General features: G+C 44.3%; 1 protein-coding gene across 1 annotated transcript; it reads right to left on the bottom strand.

Annotated features, from left to right (window-relative positions):
- Positions 1–3,337: 3,337 nt before the first annotated feature.
- On the bottom strand, positions 3,338–7,646 carry LOC110880602. Its single transcript, XM_022129097.2, has 5 exons — positions 7,221–7,646; positions 5,363–7,092; positions 4,845–5,288; positions 4,508–4,757; positions 3,338–4,390 (listed from the first exon to the last, which is right to left on the bottom strand). Exons 1-5 carry the CDS (start codon positions 7,318–7,320, stop codon positions 3,513–3,515), a joined length of 3,402 nt encoding a protein of 1,133 aa, XP_021984789.2. The 5' UTR covers positions 7,321–7,646; the 3' UTR covers positions 3,338–3,512.
- Between the last annotated feature and the right edge of the window lie 18,069 nt (positions 7,647–25,715).

Below are 25,715 nucleotides of genomic sequence, written 5' to 3'. Positions count from 1 at the left end.
AGGTTGCGTCTAGGGTTTTGAAAAATAATATATGAGGTCCATTTTAGGGCATGGATGATCCAAATCAAACTCATCCGACCCGGAGGTCATTCGGATGCCGCTTATTTTTACTTGGAATCGTGTTTGTAGAACCAAAATGTTTTCCCTCCTAAACTAAATTGCCACATCAGCCAAGATGGCCAAATACAAATGACACCTAGCCCAAATCCATCTCATTTATATATATATATATAGATTCTTGAGAGAGCAATCATGTTACGTAAGTAGAAGGGTTGGTGGTAAGGTTGTAATCGAACCGATTCGTTCAGAAAATTACTATGTCCGTGAACTGTTTACGAACGCATACTGAACATAACTAATAAGTTTATATTCGTTAAGGAAATTCAGTTGTTCGTAAACACTAGTTTTGAACACAAACGAACGCAGATAAATAAAAACGAACATTTAACTTGAAAATAAAAAATAAAAACATTGTTAACGTTAAATATTGGATATAAATAGTTAAATACAACCATTAAATGATAAATCAAAACACAAAAAGTTTACTACAACCACCAAGAGATGAATAAGTTTAACTAACTTAACATAATTATTCAAAGTTTAACTAACTTAGACATAATTGTGCCAAAAAAATGTCTTGAATGTCCAAATTTTCGCTAGCTTAGAAAAAACAGGGTTTCAAGTTTTCAATATGTTTAGATAAAAGGTTTATTATCTATTTTTTTAATATAATCAAACAAAACGAACGAACGTAACCGAACATATTACCGAACATTCACGAACGCAGTCGAACGAACGAGACCTTTGTCCGTGTTCGTTCGCTAAACTAACCGAACAAAATTTTTTGTTCGTGTTCATTCTTTAAGCTAATTAACGAACATAAACGAACTTCCCACCGAACGGTTGTTCGCTGAACATTCGGTTCGTTTACAGCCCTAGTTGGTGGGGTTCTTTGGTTTGTTGTATAGGTTTTTGTTAGTTTTCCGCTAGCGTTTTTTATGGAGGCATCATTTGGGTAACTCCTTTCAGGTTGCTCACGTAGTGGGACTACACCATCATAAGGTGTGTGGGTAGGGCTCATAGGTAGGAGCTCGGGTATAAATCTATAATTAGTTGTATCGGTTTATTATAGAAAGTTGGAGATCAGGTTGTTTGGATCCATTAGCTTCCGCCCCCCACCGATTTAGGTAGTTTGAATATTGATGATGCATATTTTGACAGTTAGCTCGATTAGTCATTTTGGTTTATTTGTATTGTAACTAGGGCCCTAATGGTGATTTAAGCCCATTAGGGAGCCTAGGTCTTCTAGCCCATACCTATATATAGTGCATGTTAAGGAGTTCGTGACTAATGATTTTCCTAAGGTTCTTGAGAGCTTGAATCCTTGCATAGAAGACCATCTGGATTATTGTAGTGTTGTGTGGGTTTGTTAGTGATTAGTAAATTCAGGAAAGTTGAAGTAATCTCGTGTTATCTTGTTCATGTCGTTTTCTTTACCCACGATAGGTGTTTTAGTGATTTCCACTCACTGGAACATCTTTGATTCGATATCTTGTGTTTGTTCTTCGTTCGAATGGACTTACAAATATTGAAGATGTGGCATGCAAGGGAGCTTGGTTACACAACATGTGTCTCTGGGACCCTTAGTTTATTGTGTCGTTAAAGAAAACTAAAAAGTTTGTTTGATTGAAACTTAAAGAAATTGTAACTGAATTTTATTGTTTTATATACTTTACTTATATAGAATTTGTTAACATCAAATTTTAGAATGAAAAGAAATATACCTAGAACGAATTCGGAAAAATGTTAAATCCAATATTTTTATCATAAGGCCGGTTGTAAAATTGTTTGTCTAAATCCAATGTTTTTATCATGAGGCTAGTTATAAAATTGTTTGTCTTGTTGGCCATACTAGTTTCAAAACCAGATGATGTCATAAAATAGCTTACAAATTTAATGAATATGCATAACAAATTTAAACAAAATATGAAACTACTTTATCCTTTGGTATGAAATAACAATAACAAAATATGGAAGTACTTCATCTTTTGGTATACTTTGTAATAGTAACACAATATGAAGTCTAAAATAAAGAAAAGAGAAAAATGCCCGGATAGTCCCTGTGGTTTCACCTTTTTTCACCTATAGTCCCCAAGTTTCTAAAACTACCTGAATAGTCCCCAAGTTTTCGATTTTTGTTCCCGGATAGTCCCTGGGTCTAACTTCAGTTACTTTTCTCTGTTAAGTGACCCCATGTGCATATCACGTGAGGGGTATTTTGGTCAGTTTACATTCATTGTTTTCTCTGCCTATTAAATAACACCCTTTTTCCCACAAACCTAACCACCAACAGCATCGATTCCATCGTCTTCTCCATTGTTCATCTTCCTCAGCAGCCTGAATCCATCATCGTCATGGTTCTCTGCAATTGTGGCCAAGATGCAATCATAGTTACGTCATGGACTGATCTCAACCCTGGTCGCCGATTCTACTCCTGTCCAACCATGGTAATGTATACTATTAGCGATTTTAATAGTCTAGGGCTTAAAAGGTTTGATCCTTTCGTCTTTCTCTGTAGAATCCCAACTGTGGAAGATTCATAGGGTGGGTGGACCCACCAATGTGCAGTCGTGCAGTGGCAATTATTCCAGGGCTTCTAAGACACAGAAACCAAGTTGATGTTGAGTTAGCCAAGATGCGGGAAAAGAATCGGCTGAAGAACAAGATTATTACGGTTCTTTTGATAGTTTTAGGGTTTGTGTTTTGGATATATGTTAAGGCTTGAATGCATTTGTATGGATATTGTAATGTGTTAAATGTTAAGGATGTTGTAATGTTTTTGAAAATCTGATGTATGGATAACATTCAATGAAGTTGGTTGTTTTGGTGAAATATGGTTAGCATTCAATGTCTTAAATGTTGGAAAACTGTGTTTGGTGAAATATGGTTAGCATTCAATGACCAGCAGGTTGTTTGGAAGTAACTATGTATTGTGCAAAGTGTATTGTGCAAACATATTGGTCGAATGTTATGCGAAACGAAATTGTGCAAAACATATTGGTCGAATCTTATGCGAAACGAAATTGTGTATGAACCTGTTCCTACAAAATGCACATTGCACAAATGACATTGTGCATGAGCTGTTCCTATAAATGAACATAATAACATGTTCCTGCAAAATGTACATTGCACATACAACATTGTGCATGACCTGTACATGACATGTCCAAACTTTAAACCACAAACATGAGCTGCAAATGAACACAATAACCTGTACATGACTTGTCCAAACTTTAAACCACAAACATGAAAGTAAAACAGAAAATACTACAAACCATAAACTTTAAACGACTGAACATTAAACATCCAACCATACATGATAATTGTCATAGTGTTTTAACAGGTTAAAGAGACACAAAAGACTGCATAACTGTTTTAAGACAACCCAAAAGAACCATAACCCTTAAGACAACCCAAAAACCATAACCCGACAACCCGAAGAACCATAACCCTTAAACAGTTGGAGCTCCCTCACCAGCCTCAGTAGGTTGATTACCATCTTTCTTCTTCTTACCTTTCTTCCCTTTCTTCGGCCCGACAACTGTTTTGGTCCTTCCACAAGTTCTTTGGTTGTGGCCCTTTTCACCACACTTCTGGCACTTCACGGACTTCCATTTTCTTGTGAATTTGCCACCAACCACAGCCTGCTCGTTATCAGCTTCAGCAGCCCTGTTTCTCTTGTTTCTTGCTTGTGAAGCCCTTTCAACTTCATCCTGCAACTCCACAGCATCCTTCCTTCTTTTCTTCTTAGGTCTGCCGATAGGTGTGTGGTGCAGAGGTGGGGTTAGGTTGGTTGGAACCTGTGATTTTGGCCATAATTCTCTACCATTAATGGGACCAATGGTATGACTGTAAACCCTCTTCCATGTTTCAAGATAATAACATTCATTAACCCATGATTCTGGGGGTCCAACCTCTTGGCCATTCATTGCCATGTCCCAATTGACAGCCACAGCATGCCTACAAGGGATTCCTGAAACTTCCCATTCTCTACAAGTGCAAACCCTATCCACAACATCCACAACATACTGTTTATGTGTTGCAGCACCATCCACTGTGACCTTACCACTGACTTGATACTTTGTCCCACCACTCCACCTAACATTATAATTTGCAGCTAATTTCTTTGTGTTTTCAAAGATCTTTGCAACTCTAGGAGTAAGTGGACCATTTGTCTGCCGAATCTTCCTGATGACATTCACTATCCTCTGCATTAGATACTCTCTGACAAACTCCAAAGCAGAAATTATAGGCTTGTCTCGACCATTGACTGTCCTTGCATTCAAGACTTCACACATGTTGTTCAGCACCACATCAGATTGTGCCCTACCTGTATATCAAATTGCCAAACTGAATGATCAATAAACAGACATAAACAGCATTAAACAGCAGAAACAACAATAAACAGCAGAAACATCAATAAACAGGTTAAACAGCAGTCATATACCTGTAAAATGAGACCTGCTCCAGTGAATGGGTGGAATACTTGCCAACCAATTATAAGCTTCAATGTTGTACAACCTCAACTCCTCCATTTTTGCTTCAAAATCTGGAACTGTATAAGCTTTGGATGCATTTTGAAGACAATCCTTGAAGGCATCTCCTCTCCATTGAAGTTTCATGTTCTGCCAAATATGCCTTGCACAAAATCTATGCTCAGCTGCTGGAAATACCTGACTTATGGCTGGTATTATTCCCTGTTTCATCACATTTCAAACATTAATCATACAAAAAACAGACTTATGCTAATTGCTGAATGACTCTTGCTGAATTTAATACCATACCTTTTGCCTGTCAGAAATGAAGGTGAAATTTGCATTATCTGGAAGATCCAAGTCATCTTTAATACACTGTAGGAACCAGATCCAGGAGTCTTTGTTCTCAGCCTCAACAATTCCATAAGCTAAAGGATAAATGCCATTGTTGGGATCTAAACCAACTGCTGTTAGCATCTGACCAGGGTAGGGGCCTTTCATAAATGCCCCATCTAACCCCAACAGTTCCCTCCTACACTCTTTAAACCCTTCTTTCAGTGGTCCCAAACAAATGTAAATCCTCTTGAAGATCCTTGTGGGTGCATGTGGGTTACACTCAGGCTCAACAACAAATTTAACTGTTGTACCTGGATTGGTCCTGTGCAGTTCCATGACATAGTCCCTGAGGCTTGCATACTGAACTTTGAAGTCCCCTTCAATCTTTTTGGTGGCCTTGAGCTTTGTCCTGAAAGCCTGTAATCAACTTAAAATTAGTCAATGGTTTATAATTAAAGAAAATAAACAGAAGCAGAAATTAGGGTTTATACCTTCATTTTTGTCACAGACAGCTCATACTTCCTCCCAAGCTCTTCTTGTAGCCTACTTACTGAAATATTAGGGTTGGCTGCAATCTGATTCATCACAAACTCTTGTTTAGCCAAGAAGGTAGAAGTGAAAGGCTGTATTTTTCTGGATGTGAGACACTTGTGATCCGGTTGGTAAGTCTTTACCACCCAAGTCTCATCTTCATCACTCAATCTAGACAAGTACAAAACCCAAGGACAATCAACACTATTTAACCTACCCTTCCTTTTATCATTGCATTCTACCAATCCCTTTTTAAACCCCTTTTTTGTCCCATTTGCAGAAGATTCCTTGCCTTTTTGGATACCAGGCCCACTTGCAGATTGTATATGGATACCAGGCCCACTTTGGCTGGGCCCAGTTTGATTTGGCCCACATGTGAATATTGGACATCTACCCTCACAAACCACCCTAATTCTTCTTTTATCATTTCTCAGAAAAGACAGTGACCTCCTTGTTTCAATTGCATGTTTGTTTATCTTGTCTTTTGCCGCTTTGGCTGTTGGAAACAACTGACCCACATAAAAGGTCACTTGGGATGTTGATTGTGCAACCCTCTTTTTCCTCCTCAACTCTCTTAATTTCAAACTTCTCCTAGTTTCGAAATCTTCCATTTCCTCATCAGTCAAACTGTCAAAAGACTCATAACTTAGATTTTCATCATCTAATAAGTCATCACTGGTATCCACATCATGGTTGCCAACAGACTCTACTTCAGCTCCCATAAACTCCACACCCCTGTCAACATTTGCATGGTAGTCCATCATGTCATACTCAGCCTCATCCATACTCTCTAACCCCTCTACAAAGTCACTGTCATCTGAATCATCACCCTCAGTTGATTCATCATCAGCCTCAGCACCATCATAGCTAAAACTGTTATGGAACGATGCATTCTCCACACCTACATTAGCCTCTACACCACCTACATTAACCTCTACACCACCTACATTAACCTCTACACCACCTACATTAACCTCTACACCACCTACATTGGCCTCTACACCACCTACATTGGCCTCTACACCACCTACATTAGCCTCTACATCTTCATTAGTTACACCTTCATTTACAACTTCATTACTTAACTTATCAACAGCCTCTACACCACCTGTGTTACCCTCTGCATTAACAGTCTCTACACCACCTGTGTTACCCTCTTCAACATCAGTTACATCATTAATTACCTTATCAGCAGCCTCTGAACCTTCTACATCAGTTACATCTTTCCATTGAAGTAACAGATTTTTTGATACCCTAAGTTTCTTTCTTCTAGGCCTTTGAATGGTATTAACAGCACCCCCCTCATTCTCTAATTCTTGAATAACCACCTTCGACGATTGTGTCGGACTAAAGTAATTTTTAACCTTGGTTTCACCATGTTCTATAAACACCTTAATAAGTTTGTTTTTTGCAACATATTTGGCCAAAAGCCTAACATCACCATCATTACCTAAAGGACATAATCCAACATCTAAATCTAACTCAGGAATCTTAAAATGGTAATAGAACTTCACATCAGGAACATATAGTTGAAGATCTCTCACCATCCAATCGATTTCATGCACTGAAAATTCCTCAATGTTGCAGTAGTCAACATAAGCAGCTTTGCCAAAAGCGTATTTTCTTCCTGGTGACGGAGTAAACACACCACCATAAAGAAGTTTTATGCTGAAAAAGTTCTCAAAACCATCTGCACATACAGTAAACTTACATTAGGGTATAAAATGACAGGGTTTTAACAGTTTATTTCTCTATATTGCATGTTGTTCAACCTGTAGCATTCTTGCACAATGAAGCTAGGGTTTTAACGATACTTACCGTAAACAGTCTCTGGTACAAACGGCTTCACATACTCAGAATTGGACCGGAAATTCCACTGACGGTTGTTGTTTGGATGTTGAGGATCGTCGTCCTTCATTTTCGTGGGAAGATTCTGATGATCAGATGATCGATCGATCAGATTTAGGGTTTACCTGGGGTGAAGAGATTAGGGGAAGATGATGAGCCGGATTCGACTAAGGGAGGGAGGGAAAACAACTGACAATGAGGGAGTAGGGGTGCAGGTATACTTTTATATGTTAGGCACAAGTAAACTGACCAAAATACCCCTCACGTGATATGCACATGGGGTCACTTAACAGAGAAAAGTAACTGAAGTTAGACCCAGGGACTATCCGGGAACAAAAATCGAAAACTTGGGGACTATTCAGGTAGTTTTAGAAACTTGGGGACTATAGGTGAAAAAAGGTGAAACCACAGGGACTATCCGGGCATTTTTCTCTAAAGAAAAGGGTAAATTACTTTTTGAGTCCCTGTGTTTTATAGGTTTTAACCAGTTGAGTCTAAAATCAAAAAGTTTAACGACCTGAGTCCCTATAAGCATTTTCTTTAACCATTTGAGTCCAAATTTCTAACACTGTTAAAATTTTCTTGTTAAATTTTGTTAAATGACCAAATTACCCCTAAAATTAAAAAATAAATAAATAAACTAATTTATAACCCCTTTCTCCTTAAACATAAACACCAGATCTTTTCATCTTTTTTCATTCTTCCTCTAAACCTAAACCACCTCCAACCCACCACCACACCACCATCCCACTGCCACCACCATCCCGCTACCTCCACCACCGCATCGTCCCCACGACCACCATCCCACTGCCGCCAACACCATCCCACTACCTCCACCGCCGCATCATCCCCGCCACCACCATCCCACTGCCGCCACCACCATCCCACCGGCACACATCTCTATACTCATCCCGCTGTAGAAACTCGACACCGTATTCATACCCATCCATCTCAGATCTGATTACATCTCATATCCACTGTCAAATCTAGATCTGATTCCATCTCATCTTCTTCCCCCACTTTATCCTATTTCAAGTTTCAATTCAAATCTTCAACAAATTTCCACATATAAATAACCACTCAATCAAACCCTATCTTCATCATTAATCTTCATCTTATCCTCCAAATCAAGCTTCAAATCTTTAATCACCATGGCTGAATAACAACCGCACCCTGATCAAATTAAACACATTCACAAGCTTAATTTGTTCAAAATCAAAGGCAAAGATAAACACAATCGCAAAATCTTACGAATTATCGGAAAAAACTTTCCAGGTGATTTTTCTTTAACTTTTGTTCATGTTGTTTCTTGATTATTAATTGTAGTCGGATCTAGCGATTTTTGAAGTAATATTAGATGATGTCATTCATTAATTTTCATTTGTCTTATTCAGTTTTTGAAGTAATATTAGGTGGTTTCTTTTTTTTTTTTTGATAATTTTCAATTCTATCATCTGTTAATAGAACTCTAACAAGTGATTTTTAAACTATTATTTGTTGAAGTAATGATTTGTTGATTTTGTTTACAGCTAAGAGTTTTGGTGATTTTGTTTACAGTTAATTGAAGTCATTTTTGTGATTTTGAAGCATTGATTTGTTGATTTTGTTTACAGGTACGAGTTTGACAGTTGACTTATTGAAAAAAAAATATCTTGGTGCGGCGATGATGGTGGTGGTTGTGGTGGAGTGATGATGGTGGTGGTTGTTTTGTTGAGAGAGAAGATAAGAGAGAGAAAGTGATTTGGTAGAGAGATATCTCTGAGACAATGGATGGAATTTGTTTATATATTTAATAAGGGTGGGCGGGGTACCCACCGATTTGCAATCGGGGACCCCTCCTGCCTAATCGGTAATGTGCCGCCAACAAAAGCGGTGAAGAGAGAGAGGGACTAAAACGGTGGTGAGCTGCCGAAGAGGGGGGAGGAGAGAGGGAGAAGAGAGAGAGAGGAGAGAGGGAGCTGCCATCCAATCAATGATTTTCTTTTTTTTTTTTTTTAAAAAAAAAAAAAAAACCAATTCACCTAAGAGGGGAGTGGCGCCATCAAATTGGAGTGTTAGGGGAGTTTAAGAGGGGAGTTGACGTGGCACACGGGGATTGGTTTGGCGTAAGAGAGGGGACTCACCTATTAGGTGAGCACCCCCTTCACCCTAATAATAAAATGGTTTTTAAGTACAAGGGTAATTTGGTCATTTAACAAAAGTTAACAGAATAATTCTAACATTGTTAAAATTTTGGACTCAAATGGTTAAAGAAAATGCTTATGGGGACTCAGGTCGTTAAACTTTTTGCTTTTGGACTCAAGTGGTTAAAACCCATAAACACAGGGACTCAAAAAGTAATTTACCCTAAAGAAAATACGGAGTCCGGAAAAATATATTAACTTTCCCGATAGATGCAACAAGTACTTTAGTAATTTAGAGATTTATGCCCCACAAGGAAGTTGCCAAGTGCCCCTTAGAAGGCTAGGATGTGAGTCTAACATGAACATTTGCAATTGATTTTTAAAATTTCAAACTTTTAGTATTTTTTTTTAAGGATGGTGTATCTTATAATTTACTTTTACTCATTTATAAACATTTATCATAGATTTATATGTGTTTGGGTGACATTTGTTATAGGTGTTTGGGTGTGTGTACTTAAAAGTATCAATATTTTGAATATGTTTTAATATGATAACATAAATAATTACAAAAAGTAGGGTTGAAAACGAACTTCAGTGAATAGTTCGTGAACCGTTTGGTGGAAAGTTCATTTATGTTTGCTCGTTTAATAAAAGAACGAACACGAACAAGAACTTCTGTTCGTTAAGTTAGACAAAGAACATGAACAAAGGTCGCATTCGTTCGTTTACGTTCGGTAATGTGTTCATGTATTTAAGGTTTTTATATGCTTTATTTTTTTTTAATGTTTTGAGTTCTAAAAATTGAAACCCTCTTATACTATATTCCTCGTCCAACGTCTCTCCTTTGACCATTTTAATTTCAATTTGTTAAATCTTGATAAGCTTCTTAATTTTGTGTTAATTATGACAATTGTGATTGGATAATTATGTTATGTGCTTATTTATCTTTTGATGGATTCTTCGTAATTTTGTGATTAAGGGTATGTTTGGCATGGAGCTTTTAGGAGCTTCTAGCTTTAAGCTTTTAAGAAAAAGCTCCTACTCAATAAAAAGTCTTGTTTGGTTGAAGGAGCTTTAAGCTTTTAGGTTAGTAGCTTGAAGCTTTTGGTTGAACGCTACTACTAGTAACGTTTAGAAGGAGCAACAAGTTTTTAGGGAAAAATGACTATTTTAACCACTAAAAATAAGGAACTTTTTAATGCACCAACTTTCTAAATTTTTAGTTATGTTCATTTTGTTCTTTTTATACATTTTATTAAAAGCTCCAGCTACTCTACCAAACACCAAATATATCTAAAAAGCTACAACTATTAGCTACCAGCTAAAGCTACCAGCTTCCAGCCACCAGCTACCAGCTTTCAGCTTCCAGCCTACTTTTGCCAAACATACCCTAACTATGCAGATTTTATTATAGAAATGAATATATGTTCGTGAGTATTCATTTGTGTTCATAAACATTGTTTGTGTTTATTGATGCTCATAAACATTTATTTGCGTTTGGTAAGTATTCGTGAACAGTATAAGAACATGTTCATTTCCTTAATCAACGAACACGAACAAAAAATCTCGTTCGGTAAGAGTTCATGAACAGGCTCATTCCTTAATGAACAAACACAAACAAGACATTGTTTGTGTTCGTTTGTGATGCAGTTTCGAAAACATTCAAATGACTAAAAAACGATTAGTTAATCAAAGACAATAAAAGAAACCAAGCGGTTCAAACACAAAGCTCTTTATATTAAATAATCAATAAAACTATATAAACAATAAACCTCTTTGAAGGGGTATGGTCCCAGATCTCGCGTCAGCATCGACCGCGAGTGACCATTACCCTTATCAAAACCCCCACTAGCTAACAACCCACTTGTGCCCATGCGGGAACGCATCGACACAAGGGTTGAATCCAATCTATCTAGTAACAAAGGAGGACTTACATGGAACAGGAGAACGGTAGAGTGATGCGACATAGCATCACATCTGGTGTACGAAAACGGAAGTATTCACAGCAACGCGGCATCGCACCGCGTCCAGTGAACATTTCTATCAATACAGGAAAGCCTTACCTTAGGCATAGAAGAAGATGAACGTAGTGGTACGGCTGACACCGCACCATACGGACATTTTCGTCACGACAAGGGATGCAGGCAAGACGACGATGCGGCTAGCACCGCATCTCGCGTATTCCTTGATCACAAGTAGGAGACGCGGTAACTTCAGATGTTACCGCACGTAGCGATGCGGCTTGCACCGCATCCTATGTACTCAAGCAAGTGGTACTGACACCACAGTGCAAGTGGCACCAATGACAGTTACCTGTCAGAGCTACGTAAGCAATGGACTGACGTGGCGTAACCTCCATAACCGACGAGCCTGACACACCTGAAAAGGGGCAGCACGTCGTCAGTCCATCCATCATCATCCTCCTCCACTCCTCGGCTATAAATACCAACCCCAAACCAGGTTTGAGGTATCTTCTCACAACTCTCTCACTACTACTACTATCTTACTTTGCTTCCCAAGCAAACTACTGATTCTCACGCCGGAGAGTGGTAACAAGGAGCACCCCCCACCCCATCCTCCTTGTTACGAGTCACGGCTTGTTTCCTTGTGCAGGAGATCAACCACCGGTGATCCAGCCAGCGATCCTCGAGAGGAAGGGATTAACCCTTCTTGACGAGACCAGTGAGTTAACCCTGCCCGGTTAACCATTGTTTCATCATTGGCGCCCACCGCTACTCTTAGCATTTTCTAAATCATCCTTTTTCCTCTCTCACGATCATGACTGATCACCAAAACAACACTGCGGATAACCAAAATCCTCCAATCCCAAACCCGGTAGGGGTCAATGCCTCGACCTCCCAACCCGGACACATTGGCACGTCCACACAAAGGAGCCCCTCCTTTATGTTCGGACATGACTTATCACAGTTCCCATCTGTGATCCCACCAGGCACGACCATTCATGCCTGGTACGAGCAGCAGGCAGCTACGCTGACTGCAGCATACAACCGCGCTTGTACTGAAGCGAATATACGAGCTGGACTTCCCCCAGCACCGCACACCCCTGTTGAGCGTATTTTACAATACGACGGCAGGATCCATTCACGCCCGGCTTCAAGAAGCCGGCGTGAAGAAAGGGGATCGTCTTACTGTTCGGTCCACACCCTCAACGAGGATGATTCCTCATACGGGTCCCACACTAGAGGACCGGTACATACCCGCCTTGGCCCCCATGGCGAGGACAGGAGGCGATCAACCTCCAGACGCGGCCCAGGCATTCAGAGCCGATTGGGCCCACAACCATACACCGAAGGGTACGGTCATACCGACCCTGACGACCATAGCTACCGCGGTGATTCGCATGACACCAGTAGCAGACCGGGAGGACGCAACTATGTTCCTCCCAGTCACCCCCGCAACACATACCTTAGGGCGGCAAAGCGCCCTGCAAACGAGCCATACAGGCCAAAGGCAGCGGCCGAAAATTCCAAGTTCGGCACGCGGATTGCCAACGCCCATGTCACTACGACAAAGTTCCCATTCAACGTTGGGAAATACAACAGTTCGACCGACCCGGACGACCACATGAACGTCTTCATGGGCGCGGGCATCAACGGCCAGTGGGATGAACCCACTTGGTGCAATTTTTTCCCCCAGACCCTTACGGGCCTGGCCAGGGCATGGTTCGATTCTTTGCCAGTGGGATCACTGGATTCATTCGAGGACTTGCGTACCAAGTTCCTCGCACATTTTTGCCAGCAGCGACGCCACGAACGAGATTCATGTGACGTCATGAACATCTGGCGAAGGAACGACGAATCGCTCGAAGCATTCGTCGTCCGTTATAATAAAGAGTGCCTGGAGATAGGTGACGTGGCAGACCAAATGGCACGAAACCACTTCATCCGGGCCGTCAAAGACAGAGAGATGATCATGACCATCTCTGGCAAGGAGGGCTTGCCCAAAAAATGGGAAGATGTCATGACTGCGGTCAAGAAATACGCCCAGACACAGCGGTCACTCGAACCGCATGTGGCAAAGGCGAAACCCCAAGCCGAAACATCCCAACAAGGGTCCAAGCGTAACAATAAACGCAACCGGGACGTTGGAAATCGCGATATTTCCAAACCATACTTCCCACAAACCAACACGTTCGACCCAAAGAACTACAACCCCGCCCGAGACAATCGGGCGTCCAAGAAAGAATCTCGGGACCGCAACTGGACCGAGATCACCATGTCGCCAAGTGAGGTCCTCCTTGCGGACCCACAGTTCTTGCGACCGGCCCAACCAATGAAGTGCAAGAAAAATCAGGACCTCACACTCTACTGTGAGTACCACAAGGACTCGGGCCACACCACCAACAGCTGCATCAGTCTCCGACTGAAGATTGAGCGCGCCTTAAAGGAGGGGAAACTGCAACATCTTTTGCCAGGTGGGCAAAAACCCACCAAGCGCATTACCCCTCACGGCGAAGGTACCTCCTCCGGGAAGCGAACCATGCACGTGGCTTCCACCCACATGATCCACGGAGGCAAGGGCAGGCCGCGGAAAGCGGCAAGAAGGCCGGAATGTGACTGGAAGGACGAGCAAGTCGTCTTTCCAAAAGTCCGAGGCGGACCGCGCGATAGGCGCGCCGTCGTCATTTCAGGCCAACTGGCACACTACTGCACCGAGCGTCTATTCATCGACCCGGGCAGTACATCTGATATAATCTACGAACAATGCTTCAACCAGTTCGACCAGGAGGACAAAGATCGGTTGCAAGCAGTAGATTACCCGTTAACCGGGTTCGCAGGGGAAACTGTCTTTCCCCTAGGCCAGATTACTTTTCCTGTGCGTCTTTCCAGCGGAAACCGCACAAGGACAGAAGAGGTAAACTTCATGGTTTTACCTCACACCTCCAGATATGACGTACTCCTCGGGAGAGAATCCCAAGGAGATTTCAATATGATTACGTCGGTCCCCCACTCTGCGGTTGGTTTCCCAACCGAATCGGGGGTCGCGATAATCTATGCCCGCAGGGACGTCATGATGTCGGACGAAGTACGTCCGACCAAGGTCGCAAGGCCCACCCCCAATGACCAGCCAGAAAAATGGGTTCTCAACGCGAGATACCCAGAACAAAAGGTCACATTGGGTCACGCCTTGTCCCCGACCACCAAAGCGCAACTGAAGCAGCTCCTCTTCAGGAACCAAGACATCTTCGCGTGGACACCCGCAGACATGACCGGGGTCCCACGTGATATTGCGCAACATCACTTGAATACCATGCCAGGTATCAAGCCAGTGATCCAAGGCCAACGCCACCTTGGGTCAGCTAAAAATCAGGCGATGCAAGAGCAGATCGAAGAACTGCTCTCCGCAGGCATCCTGCGGGAAGTTAAATACCAGACTTGGTTGTCCAACCCAGTCATGGTAGAAAAACCGTCCGGGGGCTGGCGCATGTGCGTCGATTACAAAGACCTTAACAAAGCCTGCCCCAAGGATTGTTACGCGCTTCCAGAAATCGACGAAAAGGTCGATAATCTCGCACCATTCAGGTGGAAGTGTTTCCTCGATTGCTACAAAGGATACCATCAAGTACAAATGGCAATCGAGGATGAAGACAAAACGGCATTCCGGACTCCCACCGGAAATTACTGCTATACAAAAATGCTGTTTGGGTTGCGCAACGCGGGCTCAACCTACCAAAAGTTGATGAACGACACTTTCCGCGGCCAAATAAGCAAAAGTGTCGAAATCTACATGGACGACCTGGTCGTCATGAGCATGGAAGAAGATACCATGCTCACAGATATCGAAAGAACATTCCAAACTCTGCGAAGCGTTAACATAAAGCTCAATCCAGGGAAATGCTCGTTTGGAATGGAAGAAGGCAAATTCCTTGGGTTCATCGTGACTAAAGATGGATTCAAGGTAAACCCGGAGAAGGTCCAGGCGATCGAGCACATGCCATCGCCTTCATCGATGAAGGATATGCAACGGCTAGCCGGCAGGCTAGCGGCACTTAACAGATTCTTAGCCAACCACGCAGCTAAGTCTTATCCGTTCATCAAGACTCTGCGGAGCTGTTCAAAGAAAGAACAATTCCAGTGGACCGCAGAGGCTGAACAGGCCTTCCGGGAAATGAAGGAGTGTTTGATACAACTCCCAACTTTAACCGCACCACACAAGGATGAGCCACTCATACTATACCTATCCGCCGCGGACAACGCGGTGGGTGCGGTACTAATCGTGGAGCGAAAGGGGGTTCAAACACCCATCTACTACATCAGCAAGATGCTCAACGACCCAGAGACGAGGTACTCAATAATGGAGAAATTGGTGCTAGCATTAGTGCACGCTTCAAGACGGTTGCGACGCTACTTCGTAAACCACGTCATCACGGTGCTAACCAATTACAGGATCGGCCCGATCCTCTCCAAACCCGACATCTCTGGGCGATTAGCGAAATGGGCCATCGAGCTGGGCGCGCACACGATACATTATAAACCGCGCCCCGCGATTAAAGGCCAGATCTTAGCTGATTTCGCCGCCGAAGTACCGGTGAATCGCATCCAAGAATGCGAAGAGTCACAAACTCCTGCACCAACGCCACCCTCCTCAGAAACATGGGCACTCTTCACAGATGGTGCCTCCAACGACGAAGGGGCGGGTGCAGGTCTGCGACTCGTCAGCCCCGACGGCCAAGAACTCACATATGCAATCCGCCTCGAATTCAAAAGCACAAACAACGAGGCAGAATATGAGGCTCTCTTAGCGGGGCTACGTTTAGCAGTCAAAATCGGCGTGCAACATCTGGAAGCCCACGTCGACTCTTTGTTAGTTGCAGGCCAAGTACGCGGCGACTATGCCGCAAAGGGGGATATCATGATCCTCTACCTCGAGCAAGTCCTGCAACTAAAATCCAAATTCGCTTCATTCAATATTCGCCATATCAATCGAAGCGAAAACAAGTCCGCCGATGCACTATCAAAACTTGCATCTACCAGCTTCCAACACTTGGCAAAGGAGATACGCATCGAAATCCTGCAAAATCCTTCGGTACCCCTGCGCCAAGTCAACGTCATTCAATACGGTTCAACATCATGGATGACACCTATTATCGCATATCTACAATCCGGTGTGACTCCCGAAAGCAAATCAGAAGCACGCAAACTACAATACAAAGCGTGCCATTATCAAATGGGAGACGGTATCTTATACCGCAAGTCATACCTTGGGCCACTACTACGATGCGTCAACCCCCAGGATGCCACATACCTCATTCGAGAGATACACGAGGGCATATGTGGCATACACGCTGGACCACGCATGGTAGTGACCAAAATCATGAATGCCGGGTATTACTGGCCCGGCATGCACCTGGACGCCGTCAAAGAGTTGCGCAAGTGCATCGACTGTCAACGTCATGCTCCAAAAACCTTGCGGCCAAAAAACAACTTAGTCCCCGTCACAACCGCATGGCCCTTTCAGAAATGGGCAATTGACGTTGTGGGACCTTTCCCTGACGCTCCAGGTGCGGTTAAATTTATCATAGTGGCGGTTGACTACTTCACCAAATGGGTAGAAGCAAAACCACTCGCCTCAACCACTGCTATGATAACAAGAAAATTCATTTGGGAACACATCATCTGCCGTTTCGGATTACCAATGTGCATTGTCACTGATAACGGCACCAACTTCGCTGCCGACGAATTTCAAAAATGGCTAGAGGAACTACACATTGAGCACATATTCTCCTCAGTCGCACACCCGCAAGGGAACGGCCAAGTCGAGAGTATCAATAAAAGCCTAGTCGAAGGGATCAAGGCACGGTTGGGAACGGCCAGGCGTGGCTGGGTCGATGAACTCCCAAGTATCTTATGGGCTCACCGCACGAGCCCAAAAACAAGCAATGGGGAAACACCCTTCAGCCTAGTCTACGGTTCAGAAGCGGTGATCCCCGCAGAAGTAGGTCTCCCCTCTCCTAGAATGTTGGCTATTGAAAAACTAGACAACAACATGGAACGCAGGATCGATTTGGACCTCTTGGAAGAAAGGCGTGAAAACGCTGCCATCAACGAGGCCAAATATAAATCCAAACTTGAAAAGTACTACAACGCGCGCGTCCGCGTTTGTACTTTCAACCCAGGAGACTACGTCCTACGCGACAATGAGGCATCTAATGCCGAGCGCCCAGGCAAACTTGCCCCCAAGTGGGAAGGACCCTACCTCATCAACGAGGTCTTAGGGAAAGGCGCGTACAGATTGCAAACACTAGAAGGCGAACCTATCGCACGCACATGGAATGCACAACAGCTTCGACGCTGTTATATGTAAGCCAGGTTCTTACATTTCTCTATGTAACCTATTGGGCCACAGGCCATTTGCAAATAAATAAATAAGCAATTTTCTACATTATTGTTTGTTATTACTATTACAAATGCGTGTTCCACTTCGCGGTATCCCAAAAACAGATTGGCAAAATCTTCATTCGCGATACCCATACAAAGTGGTAACCACACACAAATATTGTAATAGGCCAGCAAAAGGCAAAAAAGACTTGCATGTTTTATCCGGCCGGATACACAAGTTTTTGTTAAACACTTAACACAATTCCTGAGCCCAAAAAGGCAAACAATGGAATTGACGCGGACTCATACGACAAAGGTATGGAGTACACTCGACCCCATTCACAAATGGGTAGAGTTCCGGTAATATAAGCTTTTACAAAGCTTAAGCAATTCTAAAACCCTCACGGTAAATAACAGAATTGATGCATACCCATACAACAAAAGTATGGAGTATACTTGACCCCGTTCATAAATGGGTAAAGTTATGCGTACATACGTTCAGACATGCAAGAATTAAAAACACTTGTACAGAATGAACAAAGAAACTTTATATTCAAAAAATTCAAGTGTCCACAGGATGCTTAGTGAATTTACATAAAGTTCCTATGCTATACAAGAGGAATACAAAAAGGAGGCACACTCGCCAACCTAAACCCTATTTTGTACCGCTGGTACCCGCGTCTCCTCCGGCACCACCAGCGGGTTCTTCCTCTTCCACATCAGGATAAAGCACCCGCAAGCGGTCAACATAGTCCGCAACCTCCAAACACTCGTCCAGCTCCCCTACACAGGCAAGGGGCGTATCATAAAAAGAGGCTACAGCCGCTTTCAGACGACCTTCGGTATCCACATCACGGAACCCGGATGCCTGATCAGTATAACCGCCTGCGGATAATACATTGATATGCCCAATGCAGCGGTTATAACCAGCCTTGAAGCCAGCATCACGCGCACGTTCCTTAACCAGGTCCAAACCTGATGAGGTCTCAGGGGCATTCATTATAGCCTCGACAATCTGCAATAAAAGGATCATAAGTCTTAAACTACTAATCCAAGCCAATGTAAAGGCAATGGATACTTACACGCGCGATGCCGTGAGTCCGCAACCACTCACGGTCAGCTTCCAGTTGGTTAAAAGAGGACACCAAGGCATCCTTGGCCTCAGCAGCAGCGTCCGCCCGCTTCTCCGCAGCAGACACGCGGGCAGTAAGGTCCGTAACCGCGACCTCCCGGGCCTGAACCTCAGCCTGTTACAAGAACAGCAAACAGTACACTCGATAAATATGTTCAAAACAATAAAGAACGAAAGCAACAAAGTTAAAGAAACGTACCTGCAGGCTTTCAACAACTTTGCCTAAACGAATGCGCTCCGCATTCGCCTCTTCAAGAGCCTTAGAAGCACGGCTCTCCTTCTCTGCGGCCTCTTCAAGGGCCTTTGAGGCACGAGCCCCGGCTTCTTTAGCCTCCCCAAGCGCCTTCAGGGCGTCGGCCTTCGCCTGTAGCGCTTTAATAGATATGGCCTCAGCCGCAGCCTTCTCCTGGCTCAAGGTAGCATTCGCTGCCTTGGCATTTGTCAGCTCCTGCCGAGCATGAAACAGAATGTCATTCTGCTTAGCCCACGATGCATTCCACTTCTTGCGCTCATTGGACATTTTTTCATTCCAACTTTTGCGCTCATCAGCAAGAAGTTTAGCAAGGGTACGCACCTGTTTCAGCTGGGCAGTGGCAGCCCACTCAGCAGTCTGTTTCTGCTTCTCAAAAGCAGCTTTGTCTTTTTCCAGCTGCTCCGCACCCGCACGGGCAGCCTGGACCAGCTTTTCCGCTTCTGCCCGCATACGAGCAGCATCTTCCTCGCGCCGACCCAGCACTTTATAGTCTTCCAAAATGGCATTCGCCACAATGGAAGTCCCTACCAACATGGTTGAGAGCTGGTTTATACGCAACTCTCGAGGTGCGGCACGGGCGCGCTCAACTTCAAAGGGGGTCCCCAGACCACCCAAAATCTCCTTACAGGCCGCAGGATCATTCGAAATATCATCCCCCTGCATAACAGTCCAGGGGGGTCGGTGATACACCATACTGCGACCCGGGGAATAAGTGCGGTAGTAATACTCCAATTCAGACTCCCCAGGCTGAATTGGAGGCCCGTCATACCCCGCACCACCGGCAGACGAGCTGGTACCCTTATCAACCGAAGACTTCTGCGGCCCAGCATCATGCGGCCGCGCTTCAGCGCCAGTTTTTTGCGGTTCAGCATCAGAATGTTGCTTCCCAGTAGCAGTGAACCGCACACTCAAATCGTCTCCCTCATTGGGAGAGATCAGATTGTTGGACGAGTCGACAGTATCAAATATCTGGGCCGCAGCATTCTCTGCGGTACCCTCCTTCTGCACGGTTGACTCAGGTACCACCTTGACGGGAGGTGTCGACGGCACCTCCGTTGCACCCGCACCCGTGGCACGCGGGGGGGGACTCCGGAGCATCGAAGATAGAAAAATCTTCATCTTGAGGCTCTGCAAAAAAGTCAAATAGCTATCAAAACTAGTTACACAACAGTTAAGACTAGATAGCCTACACTTACCAACGACAACCGCAGGTTTTTTCTGCGTCGGAGCAGACCTTTTGGTTACTAGTCTCCGACGTTTGGTTTCAACACCACCAGCAGCTTTCTGCTCTGGCCTCCTCTTCTCACCAATCACAGGGGGACCCGCAGCTGTCCCTCCCGCAGCCACCTCTTCTGCCTGCTTCTTCGCAGCACCAGAACGTGACTCCGCGGCTGTACCCAAACCCTCAAGGGTATCAGATACTATCACATAATCCTTGTGTCGACGAAAAGAGGAATGAGAGATACCTGCTGCCTGCGGCACCAGATGAGGCACAGTAGTGACCTCCTTTATCTTCTTTTGGCGAAAGCGCACGCCCTTCACAGTTTGCCTCTTTGGCACACCTTTCGCTTCAGGGTCCCCCAAGGCCCCAAGATCACCTGCATGGAATCAATACGTCAATAAACCAACATTATCAACACAAGTGACAAAGCTTGGATATTATACCTTTGCCTGACGGCAACTCAACTGCCAGCGCAGCCTCAGTAGGCACCCGGAAGTTACTACGGATGATAGTATTGTGATCCTCTTCACCATCCGCACAAACCACGGTCTCAACCGTACCCAGGAAATCCGGGGCAAACATCCTCCATGCAGGAGCATTTTCCGATAGCAAACACAAATATCAGTAACGCACACAAAAATAAGGACCGTAAACAGATAAAAAGTACGTACCACCGCTCTTCTCCCGCACCACGGGTTTCGAGTTCTTGCTCCTCCTCAGCATCATACGCAACAGCCATAGTTGCGTATTGGTCAGCTTCACGGTCTCAAGGGTCTGCAACTGAGGAAACCATTCCACTGACTTCGAGCTTGGGACCGCAATGGTCTCCGCGATGATCGTCTCGGTCACATTCCGAAACGTCATATCTGCAACAATGGCAGCAGCTTTGATGTAGAAGAATTTCTTCTTCCACATCGTCATCCCCTTGGGGGGAGTCATCAGCTTGGGGGTACCGTCTCGTTGACGGAAAGAAAAGAACCCCATGGACACTGTCATCTGATAGAACCGTCGGAAATCTCCGACGGTAGACTCTATACCAAGAGCACGGAAGGTGAACTCAAAATTTCGAATCCGAATCATACCAAACGGACTCACTTGAGAAATGTGGACCTTGTACCACTCCAAGACATCCACGACAAACACCGTCAACGGTAACCGGAGATTACAGTCACCAAAAAAGTCGGCCCACATGGTCACATAACCGGCCGGAGCGTCGGCACCAGTATCACCCTCCGATGGATATTGAGCCCCATATTCAGGGGGCATTTGGATAGTAAGCATAAGATTGTCAAAAGACTTCTTGGTCCACCTTAACGCCGGTAAACCAACACCGGCAGCCCCCTCGTCTTCTTCTTCAGCCATTACCGGCTGTTCAGGGTTTTCACCCTCCACATTGTGTGGATTCGATGGTTCAGCCATCAGAAATATTCAAGAAACAAAAGATGGTCAACGGAAACACCAGCAACCTCACCGGAATTTCATAAAAAATAGTCGGAGAAGACAGATAACAGTTTCTCTCTCAAAACGGCAAATTTTTTGAATTTTCGAACAAGTGAGGGGAAACCACGAACGGTTTCCCCTTATATACCCATCGCAATTAATGCGGAGGGAGAAAACAAATGATCACGTTCAAAAAGAGCGAATCATAGGACACCACGTGTCGAGCGCCGTTTCCGCTGACGGTTGTCACGCGCGCGTGGCCGCCCACGCGCCTGACACAAGAGACGTTTCCACTCTTCGCTACAGTGCATTTAATGCCTCGGGCAGTGCAAACGTCCTTTCATTTCAGCACATGCCAGGAAGATCTCACCAACTTCCACCAACTCACACGTGCGTCCAGCCACGTATGCAACAAAAAGCGACTACATTATCCAATTATAAGCGGCATGCGGTTTCTCTGGTATACCGCACCATAACCCATACCGCATGTCGTTTTTTAACATACCCCTAAAAATAGGTAAAAAATATATCTCTACACTATAAGGGAGTATAATACCTATCCGCACTACCCACGAGCACACGTGGAATATGCGGCCTTGCCACACACGCGCCCGTTCAGGTGTGTCAGATGCTCAGAACCAGCGCTGGCCGTTGGACTGAACCGCATCTCAGACACAGGGGAACTGCATTGCCTTCATTCTCTTCAAGCTTCAAATCCCTCCTGTCCGGTTCACAACCGCAGAGGGTACACGAACACCTTCTTTAACGAAAGGAAGGAAGGGTATGCACGCGAACGCACATCAGCAACCCTATCTCCTGAACCTTCAAGAGCTACATCCGAGCCACACCCGCTTTGAGCAAATGTGGTAATGCAAAACCACAGACATTCACGAGGAGCTACGGACATAACCATAGCTTCCGCAGAGTGGTTGCTACGGAAGAGCCAAGCTCACTCCACATCACCGAACAATGCTACTACAAAGCAAACTCGGTATTGGAGCGGGAAGGTAAGTGGCTCCAAAACGAACGCAGAACAGCGCTCTAAATAAACCCGCGTCGAACAACAAGCGTCCGAACAGCGGTAACAAGTCTGCTTATGACTTTGTTAGCCCGACTATGGGCCGCATAGAATAAACAATGGTGGGCATACCCTTGCCTATGACCATGTTTATTTACCCATAGTAGGAATATACATTGTTCGACCAAACATGGCCAACAATGACGCAACGAGGTAACCGCAAAGAACGTACGGTTACTAGAGAGCTATGACGATAAACACGAAAACCCCACAAAAAAGGGATCGTCGTCTCATAACTCGATGCTGAACATAGAGCTCGAGCAAAGCACTTGCAAGCATCAACAACTTTTGATCCCAGTCTCAAAGATTGGTCCAAAAGTTTTCTTTTCTTCTTCATGCACCAATTCAACAATTAGTATGAAGAAAAGCCCACCTTTAAAGGATGGGAAACCTCCACACACCTTCGAAACACCATCTCAGAGGTTGGTTCGAAGTTTGTGCAGCATTACTAACAAGGTCTCCAAGAGACCTTCGGCACAACAACAGGTGGCAGACCACCTGGTGACATAAATCGGCTGAGAATCTCGCATCAGACGAGATTCCTTCACCGATACGGAAGAGGCGTCAGATGACCCTTCCGGACCTCCAGCTCCATTTACATACAGAAAAGACCACACATGGTCTAGGATCTTCTCCAGACTCCAAACTACCTTCCAAACACCATAGTCCAGTACTCCTCCCACATACACCTTGTATGTGGCAGCAACACTAGACTGGGGGGACTTGAAGGGGTATGGTCCCAGATCTCGCGTCAGCATCGACCGCGAGTGACCATTACCCTTATCAAAACCCCCACTAGCTAACAACCCACTTGTGCCCATGCGGGAACGCATCGACACAAGGGTTGAATCCAATCTATCTAGTAACAAAGGAGGACTTACATGGAACAGGAGAACGGTAGAGTGATGCGACATAGCATCACATCTGGTGTACGAAAACGGAAGTATTCACAGCAACGCGGCATCGCACCGCGTCCAGTGAACATTTCTATCAATACAGGAAAGCCTTACCTTAGGCATAGAAGAAGATGAACGTAGTGGTACGGCTGACACCGCACCATACGGACATTTTCGTCACGACAAGGGATGCAGGCAAGACGACGATGCGGCTAGCACCGCATCTCGCGTATTCCTTGATCACAAGTAGGAGACGCGGTAACTTCAGATGTTACCGCACGTAGCGATGCGGCTTGCACCGCATCCTATGTACTCAAGCAAGTGGTACTGACACCACAGTGCAAGTGGCACCAATGACAGTTACCTGTCAGAGCTACGTAAGCAATGGACTAACGTGGCGTAACCTCCATAACCGACGAGCCTGACACACCTGAAAAGGGGCAGCACGTCGTCAGTCCATCCATCATCATCCTCCTCCACTCCTCGGCTATAAATACCAACCCCAAACCAGGTTTGAGGTATCTTCTCACAACTCTCTCACTACTACTACTGTCTTACTTTGCTTCCCAAGCAAACTACTGATTCTCACGCCGGAGAGTGGTAACAAGGAGCACCCCCCACCCCATCCTCCTTGTTACGAGTCACGGCTTGTTTCCTTGTGCAGGAGATCAACCACCGGTGATCCAGCCAGCGATCCTCGAGAGGAAGGGATTAACCCTTCTTGACGAGACCAGTGAGTTAACCCTGCCCGGTTAACCATTGTTTCATCACTCTTTAATCCCTTTTTATAGTTAGGAATCTAAATTCAAATATGAAACTAAATAAGATAAAATAAGAATTCAAATTTAAATAAACAAAAGATATAATCCTGCATCATACTTCTCCATCTTAAAAAAAAAAAAAAAAAAAAAAAAACTAGTTCTCGAGTTTTGCCTTCTTACACAAGCCACCCGAGTCAAAGGGAGCATAAACCCGATTCCGATTTATTATTATTATTACCATGACACGCCTAAAAACTTCAACTTCATAGAGCGTGTCGTCCGACTTTATACTTATACCACCTAAATCGAATAGGGGATTGAACCACATATCCTCCACTATTGACTTGAGCTTTTTCAATAGTTCAGTTCCGACTTTCATTCTTGATGTTGCGTTTACTAAATTGTTTTATTTTCCACGTGAGTTGCATGGAATTTATCCTAAAAAATTCACCATTCCTATGCTTATCCAATATTTATTCAATCGAATATATAGTTGAACGACATTTTGAAAGCTTATCACTATTACTTTGTATCCACTATTTTGCAATCCTGTGTTGTGCGGTTCAATTTTGAAAATCGCCGAATAAACCCGAAACAGAAAATTGGGTTTCCAAACTACCATCAGACGTCTCGTTGCGCATCCTCGGGATGGGTGACAGTCGAATGGATACTCCTCTTCCTCGTTCACATCGTCCCAAACGATGTGTTTGGATTCGGTTTCCTTCACACGCATCTCCCGTTGTAACTCAAGATATCGGCTTCGGTCACGGAGCCCTTTGATCTCTTCAAGATCTCGGACTCGTTGTCGGAGCCGTTTGATCTCTTCAAGATCTCAGACTTGTTATCGTAGCTGTTTGATTTTTAGGTCTTGTGATAGACTCCATCGCTGCTTCGGTCGGCGGATCTACGAGTAGGGTGTCAATTTTCTTCACGAGCACGTGAATAGAAAATACTCGTGTCGTTGCCTTTGTCGGCGACTCTACGAGCAAGCAAGTATTCACCTCCACATCAAACCATTTGAGAACCAAAAGCTCTGATGCCAACTGATGCAGTTTCGGAATCATTCAAATGGCTCAAGAACAATTAGTTAATCAAAGACGGGAAAAAGAACCAAAAGGTTCAAGAACAAAGTTTTTTCTATTAAATACTCAGAAAAAATAGTTAAACAATAAACCTTTTAATCCCTTTTATAGTTAGGAATCTAAATTCAAATAGGAAACT

The sequence above is a fragment of the Helianthus annuus genome, chromosome 10 (assembly GCF_002127325.2).
Source record: "Helianthus annuus cultivar XRQ/B chromosome 10, HanXRQr2.0-SUNRISE, whole genome shotgun sequence".
In the NCBI taxonomy this organism is placed as follows: Eukaryota; Viridiplantae; Streptophyta; class Magnoliopsida; order Asterales; family Asteraceae; genus Helianthus; species Helianthus annuus.
This window is presented reverse-complemented; position numbering and strand designations above follow the sequence as displayed.

Excerpts from the sequence above, each read along its gene's own strand:
- LOC110880602 (XM_022129097.2), bottom strand. The coding sequence starts at position 7,320 with ATGAAGGACGACGATCCTCAACATCCAAACAACAACCGTCAGTGGAAT. Across the intron at positions 4,758-4,844 it reads TCATTTCTGACAGGCAAAAG|GGAATAATACCAGCCATAAG; the intron begins GTATGGTATTAA and ends GTGATGAAACAG. Across the intron at positions 4,391-4,507 it reads GAGCAGGTCTCATTTTACAG|GTAGGGCACAATCTGATGTG; the intron begins GTATATGACTGC and ends TTTGATATACAG.